This window comes from Rhamphochromis longiceps, linkage group LG11 (assembly GCF_057381845.1).
Source record: "Rhamphochromis longiceps isolate RC_006_pf linkage group LG11, R_longiceps_female_GT1.1, whole genome shotgun sequence".
Classification (NCBI taxonomy): Eukaryota; Metazoa; Chordata; class Actinopteri; order Cichliformes; family Cichlidae; genus Rhamphochromis; species Rhamphochromis longiceps.
The window spans coordinates 4112508-4121171 of record NC_140567.1 but is presented as its reverse complement, the minus strand read 5'-3'; the positions used below and the strand labels follow the sequence as shown (position 1 = coordinate 4121171).

The window sequence follows — 8664 nt, the reverse complement described above, 5'->3', positions numbered from 1 at the left end:
AATATGACATTCCCTCTCTTTTTAAACTAGTTAATTTTATTAGCTTATTCATTTATGAGTTGATCAGGTATGACATTACCAGTGTCAGAAAGGTGCACTGTCATGCTATGCAGATGGCATTTGCTCTTTCCCCATCTTTTCCTGAGGTTATTTATTTTTCATTACCTTTTCACTTACCATGAGTGAAAGATTCAGACATTTCCCCTTCACACACAGGAAAAAGACTGTTATATAAGTGTCAAGGGTTGACAATTTGTTCAAACACAGTAAGAGAGAAATGAGACACTGGCAGACCGACTCAGAGTTTCAAAGACGTGCGCACGGGTGAGAGTCTCTGAGCAGACTAACACACCGAGCACCGTTTACTCGCTTTATTTATAAGGCAAAATGGGTTACATAATACTTCCTCTTTCAACTGAAGAGGGGAGAGCTCAGGCATTGTCTTAGCTATCTAACTTCTGCACACAAACTGAAAAACAACGACACAGCAGTATTCATGCTTATCTGACATCGCAGACACTGAAGTAAAGAATGCATGTATATGTCCTGTCTTTGTCAAACATCTCACACACTTAAGCAAGGAATACATTGTGTTCTTTTCAACAGTAAGCTTTACCGTGTGAAAATATATAAACACTTGATTATAAGGCATACTTGTTTCTACTTGATTATACTTTAATGATTTAACTAAAATAAAAATTCTCTTAACATTCCCTCCTGATGTTAATATATTTCACATGTTTTACTCAATGCATAGTCACTTGTTAGTCACATTTTCAACTTGCACGTCATTCAGTGAAATAATTAAACAACAAGCTTGTCAAGATTGTCATAGAGATTTTCTTCTCTCTCTCCCACACTCAGCATACCATACTGACGATAGGGATCCTCCATAACTGACTGAGCCAAGACATGGTTTCCTAACATACGCTTGAACATGTTTGTCATTATGCTTCTCAGACATGGGATAATACAAGCAATGAAAAGGCAAAATAGTAACATCACACTGAAAAGGGCCAACAGGCCTTTAATCAGTAGAGATTTCCAAGAGCCGCTCAGCAGCCAGTCCCACCAACCTTGAGTATCGGTAACGTAGTCCTGCTGCTGAGCGTCTCTCAGTTGTTTCAAAACATTCAAAGCATTTGTCATGTTTAATGAATGGATGTTATCAGGTATGTAGGTACAACATGTAGTGTTAAACAATACGCAGAGACCACCTTTCTCTGCGAGAATGATGTCTAAAGCCACTCGGTGCTGCATGACAGTGATGCGAATTGCATCAATTTCTTCATTCTGTCCTTGATTAATGCGGGTTGAAGCATTTAAAAATAATCCAAAACGATAGTCCAGGGTTTCTATCCGTAGTGCGTGTTTCCCTACTCCTATCCATGGAAACAAAGCGTGTATTACCTTCTGGCTCTTGGTCCAGAGTTTGAAGTCATCTGGTACATCAGAACCAAGATATGGATCATGGGGCTTGAGGCCTGTGCTACGTTTAGCTCTGGTGTTGATGTTCACTGACATCTTAAAGGTGTGGTCAGATACCAGAACAGGGGCACAGAGTCCGGTGCTGTTTGGTGGCAGCATGAAATAGACTTTCAGGCCACACGCCCAAGCTGCGCCCTGTACCCAGTATGTACCTGTCGATGAGCCGATGCCATCCCAATCTGGTGCCGCCAGGATCATGGAGCAGTTTCGGTTTTGTCCTAATTTCTTCAGACCCTGGGGCGTACCTGTTTGTCCGGTTGCTCCTGTGAAGTTAAAGCACACTGGGTGTTGTATGTCAGGTGGCAAAACAACTGAGAATGATTTCAGTTTTCTATGGCTGACGTTTATATGCACCCAGTAGGCTTCATTGCAGGTGTAGTTTATATTTGGGTACTGGTGGGTGCAGTTTGTTATGTTGTAGATTAAAGACTTTACACTCTGTGGGACTATATATTGTGTAGTGTTGTGGCATGTGTTGCTGTTTTGGTCCTTTATGGATCCACCTATCACCATCACAGGTTTTCCTGGTGTTGAGCAGGTCCCGGTAATGGCTTTGTCATATATGCAGAGTGCTTCAGCCTTGGTTGGGGGTTTTCCATACACTGTGGCATGGAGTGCTGTCGTGGGCATATGTGAGCAGACATAGCAGTTTGCGGCATTGTCTTCTCTGTGCACTCTGTCATGGACATACCGGTACCATGCATTGTTCAGCCACGGGTGGTTGTGTTCTTTGTCTATCTCCTTCAGGTGCGAGTTGTCGTGGGTCCACCTCTTAGGTCGGAGAATAATTGGTACTGTCTTGTGGGTTCCACTGGGCATCAACCAAAAGAGTGTCGTCATCAGGAGGATAGCCATTAGACAGAATATGTAGCACATGAGTAGTTTTCGTTTGATGTCACAAGCGCCCAAGCACAACAGCTTTGGGGCTGGAACTGGTGCTAGCATTGATTCTGAAGCTGGTTCTTCTTCTGGATTTATCAGGTTGTTTTCCTCAGTCATCTTGTTGAGATTTTATTCAGGCGTCCCTGGTGTTATTATTGGTTCTGCTCTTCGGTGGGATAGGTCAGTCTGATCTTCAGGGCGACCAGGCACACCCGAGCTCCCACGTGAGTAGCACTGCCGAGGAAGCACAGGGCGGGAAACCCGTTCAGCCCTGTCCTCCAGCAGGGGTTCACGTAAGAGTCAGGGGAACCGGCGTCTTATTGTGGTGCAAACACTTTCTTCACGTGGGATTGATGAATCCACGAAACTCGTTCGGCTATCTTACACGCTGTGGGTGTGGTAAGTAGCACCTGGAAGGGACCTTCCCACTTTGGAGCACTCCAGTTTTTCCGCTGGAGGACTTTAATCAGAATCCAATCACCGGGGTTCAACCTGCAAGAAACTGAAGAAAAGTCACTCGGCAGTTGATTGCTTAATCTCACTTCTTTATTCTCAAATAGTTTTGTCATCCATTCTGCCATTGTTGTTTCTGCAATAGATTTATTAATTGGCTCACTCATTATGGGGAGTGGAAAATGTCTGCCATGTACGATTTCAAATGGCGTTAGACCACCTGTTCCTTGAGTTATTCTCATCCATAATTTAACCAAGCTTAGACATTCAGGCCAAGGTTTTTTAGTCTCTTCCATACATTTCCTCAACCTTTGTTTAATTGTGCCGTTAGTTCTCTCGACTAATCCTGCACTTTGTGGATGATAAGAACAGTGATGTTTTATGCTGAAGCCTAAAGCTTCAGAAACTTTACTTATTACTTCATTTACAAAATGTGTGCCATTGTCTGATCTTATCAGAGATGGAATACCGTACGTTGGAATAAAATGATTACATAGACATTTTGCTACTGATATTGCATCTGCTTTTTTCACTGGGTATATTTCTGGCCACTTGGAAAATACATCAATTATCACAAGTGCATATTTGGAGGATTGTGATTCATTTAATTCTATGAAATCCATGTGGACAGTGTGAAATGGATGCGGTGGTATAGGGAAATGCCCTCGCTTTGGACGTAGATTTCCCTGTGCGTTGTGTCTTTGGCAAATCATACATGTTCTGATAAACTCTTGTGCTGAACTTTCAAAATTTTTTGTATAGAATTGTTTATTAAGAATATTAATCATCCCTCCTGATGACACATGAGTTTTCCCATGTGTCACTAAAGCAGCAGTTCTATGCAAAGATTTTGGAAGCACTGGTTTGCCATTACACATCATAAGGTTGTCTTTTAATTCTGCTCCATCTTTCACCCAAGATTTTTGTTCACTCAGCGATGCTGTTTTCTGTGCATCTGCTAGTATTTCTAAAGGTATTAGATCTATGGTTTCTGTTGTTAAAACATCAATTTGTTTTTCTGCAGCTGCTTTTGCTGCTTTGTCAGCAAAGTTATTTCCTCTCGTAATTTCTGTGTCATCCTTTTGATGAGCTGCACATTTGCATAGTGCTAATTCTTTTGGCAACGTTATTACTTCTAATAGCTTTTTTAGAAGGTTTGCATGTTGAACTGTGTTGCCTGAGGAAGTTGTCATTCCTCTGTTATGCCATATTTTAGCGAAATGATGAACTGCTGAATAGACATATTGACTGTCTGTGTAAACATTAACACTTTGACCCTTATATAAAGTACATGCTCTGATGACTGCGGTTAGTTCTGCGCTTTGAGCAGAGTTTGAGGAGCTGAGAGCTTTTGCTTCTATCACTTTATCAACAGTTGTGACCGCATAACCCACACAATTTCTACCGTGAATGTCTTTTGACGCTGAGCCGTCCACAAAAACATTACTGAAACTGCTCTGGGGGGAGCTGTATATATCAGTGCGAGGTTTTGTATCTTCCTCTAATTTTTGAATGCAACAGTGTTGTTCTCCGTCCAGAGAAGTCGGCAAAAGTGTACTTGGGTTTAGCTGGCCACACTTCTCTATTTTTATGTGTGATTGTGTAAGTAGAATCCCCACATAAGAAAGTTGTCTTGCATGCGTGAGGAAAGAGAGGTTCGCTTGGAGCAAAATAGAGGTCACTGCATGTGGGACTTTGATGATCAATTTATGTCCTAGAACAATGTCTGCACATTTTTTAACTGCCTCTGCTGCTGCTGCGCATGCCTGAACACAGGTAGGTAATCCAGCAGCTACAGAGTCAAGTTTGCATGAGTAGAAAGCTAATGGACGTTGTTTTTCTCCAAAAGCTTGAGTTAAGACTGCTTTCATATACCCTCCTGCACCATCAACATGGAGAACGAAAGGTTTTCCATAGTCTGGTAATGCTAAGACGGTACATGTCTGCAGTGCTATTTTCAAATCAACGAAAGCTTTTTCTGCTTCTGGAGTCCATTGTACTTTGTCTTTTAATGCTAGATCTTTACCATAAATGAGGTTCTGTAGTGGTTGAGCTAGTAATGCGTATTCTGGAATCCAGCATCTACAGAAATTGCACAGTCCTAAAAAACTCATCATTTGTTGTTTAGTTACTGGTTTTGGGGCATTTTGGACTGCTATCTTTCTGCTCTCTAACAGCTGCCTGCCTTGTCCTGTCAATTTGTGGCCAAGGTATGTTACTTCCTGGCTCCACAATTGCAGTTTATGCTGTGACACTTTATGGCCTTGCTCTGCGAGATGTTGCAAAACTGTTAATGTGTTTTCTTTGCACTCATCTTTTGTATGGCCTGTGATCAATATATCATCTACATACAACAAGAACTGCCCTGGGGCAGGGAGCGTACAAGATGACATTGATTTTCTCAAAGCCTCTGCATACAGAGTTGGGCTATTCTGGAATCCCTGAGGCAACCTTGTATAAGTATACTTCTGATTGTCAAAGGTGAATCCGAATAACTTCTGTGAGTCAGGGTGCAGAGGTACGGAGAAGAAGGCATTGGACAAGTCTATTACAGAGAACCACCGTTCTTTTGGTGTTACTTGATTTAGAATTGTGTGTGGATTTGCAACCACTGGAGGTATTTGCTCTGTTACCTCATTTATTGCTCTTAGATCATGAACTAAGCGATATTTTCCTGTATTAGCCTTTTTTACTGGAAAAATTGGTGTATTACACGTGGCTTCATTAGTTTTCACGAGAATACCTGCTTTTTGCATCTCTGCTATGACTGGTCTGATACCTTCTTTTGCCTCTGCACTCAAGGGATATTGTGGTTTTACAGGCCTATATGAGGTTGTAGTTTTCACCACTACTGGATCTGCTCCTTTTATTAGGCCTACATCCGTGGGTCCTTGAGACCATAATATTTGTGGCAGCTTCTCTAGTTCTGGATGTGCTTCAATTGTTAATACTTGTCATTCATCTTGCTCTGTTGTGGCTAAATGTGTGGCTGGTGTGGCTGTCACCGGCCAACACAGCGTTAGCCTCATGCACCCAGTTCTACGGCCTTTTTGCCAGTCCTCACACTCTATTTTGTCATATCTGTCCATTTCTACATTTCTCAGCACTGTGCCTAACTCAGACCAAGGCGTTTGGTCGTTGCGTGCAACAGATACATGAGGGTTGCATATCTTATTTAAGCGCTGCACTGCATCTGTCTGTAACACTGAGCATACTGCATTACCACTCTGTGTCACATACAGGTGTTGTAGGACTAGTTTTTGCGGTCCTAGTCTGTGCACTTGTTGATCATAAATTTTGTCTGGACCTGGGACATATTTATACCACAAGGTGTTGTGATATTTTGCTGGGTCCTGTCTATGTGAGTGCTCAGGTAAGTACATATTAGCTTTGGCCTCTAATGGTTCAAGTTTTGGTAAATCTAAGGCCCAGTAATAATTTGGCTCACCTAAACCTTCACAAACAAAAATATCTTCAGTTTGGCTCTGACTTTCAGAGAGTAGGAGTCTGGCTTTCATGCCACTTTCTTCAGGAAAAACTCCTATTTTTAATTTTGTTAAAGCATCTCTTCCTAACAAATTTAGTGGACAAGATGGATCATAGATGCACTGATTTTTGCAGGCACGGCCACTATCTCTATGTGACATAAAAAGGGGGTCGGTTAGATGCTGTTTTGTCACATGTCCTGAGGCTGATTTCACGATTAAGGTATCTTTTGAAGAGGTTAAATTTGGGACTTCTACTGTTAGGACAGTTTTACAAGCACCTGTGTCGCAAAGGAATTTTATTGGGACCCCGTTAACGTGCACTATAACGGTGGGCTTTGCTTCTGAGCCTAGCAGCAGTTGTTCAATGTTGTAAACTTCCCCTTCACTTGTTTCACTTCCCTTTTCTTGTGCTAGTCATTCATCACGGCGTCTGCGCCTGTCATCTCCACCTTCCTGTTCTTGGCTTACATTTCTACAGTTTCGAGCAAAGTGCCCGATTTTACCACAGTTATAACATCTCATATCTCTTCTATCTCTTCTTTGTCCTGCTTTTGGGCACGTTTAGCAATGCGTTTATCGTTTTCTACCATCCACGCCTTGAAAAGGTGCCATTCTGCTAAGCGTTTTGCTTTTTTCTTTTGGCTCTTTTCCTCAAATAATTCTTTTTGTAAAGCAGCCTTTAAAGCAGTTATTGATTCTTGATTGCATTTGCCTTGCCAGGCTGGGCAATAAATTTTATGTGGATTTCTCCACCTATTTGCACTGACTCTTCCTGCATTTGGACAGTTTTTTTCCAACCATCCTTCATCTGCTGTTAATTTTACTTTAGTTTTAGAGTTACCCATTTTGAACTAATTACGTCAGAACTGTGACACCTTCTTTGGCATGAAAAAGTGAGAATGGGTTTTCGATAACAGCCTTCTACTCTCCCACTAATTGAGAGAGCGGTTATCAATTTTACGTGATGAAGCACAACCCTTTTTTCCACCTTTACCAATACGTGAGTGTACACAGGAAAACAGTTTGAGAAGTGGTTCGACCGCGTATTGGGTCGTAAAAACAACTCACTCCTCACAAACAAAGCGCGTTTCTATGATTTTTATTGAGATTTTCCGTAGGCCTATTTATTTGTGTAACACCTTCACCTTCAGCCACTCTTCTTGAGTGACCGGAAACCTGTTCCGTTGCAGCCACTCCCAGAGCGACCGGAACTTTTAATAGCGATTTTTCTAGAATTTCGCTCTTGCCTGTCGTCTTCTTAGTCCCGCATGGACACTGAGATCTGTCGGCGTACCTAGGTTTACACACTACTTAAAGGAAAATCTCAATATCAACGTATTTTAGCGCTTGGTGGAATGCGTGTCATATTCACCTCTACTGTGGCGCTGCGTTTTAAGATCCGGTGCTCATCGGGTCCTGGAGCCGTGAAGGCCGAACGCTGACCGGAGATCGAATTCACGTTCCCGGGTTTTTCGTTTTACTGATCAGATTTCTTCCAGCGCAGGCGTCACGACGTCAGGATCCGATGGAGACCGTCTGTGGAAAACTAGACGTTAAAATAACAGTCAGTTCTCCGGCTACGAAGGACCAATTAAATGTCAAGGGTTGACAATTTGTTCAAACACAGTAAGAGAGAAATGAGACACTGGCAGACCGACTCAGAGTTTCAAAGACGTGCGCACGGGTGAGAGTCTCTGAGCAGACTAACACACCGAGCACCGTTTACTCGCTTTATTTATAAGGCAAAATGGGTTACATAATACTTCCTCTTTCAACTGAAGAGGGGAGAGCTCAGGCATTGTCTTAGCTATCTAACTTCTGCACACAAACTGAAAAACAACGACACAGCAGTATTCATGCTTATCTGACATCGCAGACACTGAAGTAAAGAATGCATGTATATGTCCTGTCTTTGTCAAACATCTCACACACTTAAGCAAGGAATACATTGTGTTCTTTTCAACAGTAAGCTTTACCGTGTGAAAATATATAAACACTTGATTATAAGGCATACTTGTTTCTACTTGATTATACTTTAATGATTTAACTAAAATAAAAATTCTCTTAACAATAAGATAATAAAAATATACATTTTAAAGAACCCAGAAAGTCAAATTTTTATAATTTACTCTTTCAACAACCTCTATGCCTGTCATCATAACACTCTCAGACAAATTGAATATTGTATTTTTTTATCTGTTGGAAAAAGGGAGGAAATCTGCTCTGAATAAAAACCTGTTTTGTTTTGGGGCGGGGGGGGGAGTCACAGTATAAAATAAAATAAAAACTTAATCAATCATTTCCTAGTGGGTGGTTTAAATGCTGCCAGGTTTTCAGCCTGAGCTTTGTAAGC

The 8664-nt window shown here is 41.6% G+C and overlaps 1 protein-coding gene across 2 annotated transcripts; it reads right to left on the bottom strand.

The window, feature by feature from the left end:
* Positions 1 to 357: 357 nt before the first annotated feature.
* Positions 358 to 8035, bottom strand: LOC146658434 (uncharacterized). 2 transcript variants are annotated; one of them, XM_085422053.1, is made up of 2 exons: positions 7684 to 8035; positions 358 to 2872 (listed from the first exon to the last, which is right to left on the bottom strand). In XM_085422053.1, exon 2 carries the CDS (start codon positions 2485 to 2487, stop codon positions 805 to 807), a length of 1683 nt encoding a protein of 560 aa, XP_085278179.1. In that variant the 5' UTR covers positions 2488 to 2872; positions 7684 to 8035; the 3' UTR covers positions 358 to 804. The 2 variants fall into 2 exon arrangements, with proteins under 2 accessions (XP_085278179.1, XP_085278180.1); XM_085422054.1 differs by having other exon boundaries at positions 358 to 2862.
* Positions 8036 to 8664: the final 629 nt, after the last annotated feature.

Coding starts and splice junctions, on each gene's coding strand:
- LOC146658434 (XM_085422053.1), bottom strand. CDS start 2,487: ATGACTGAGGAAAACAACCTGATAAATCCAGAAGAAGAACCAGCTTCA.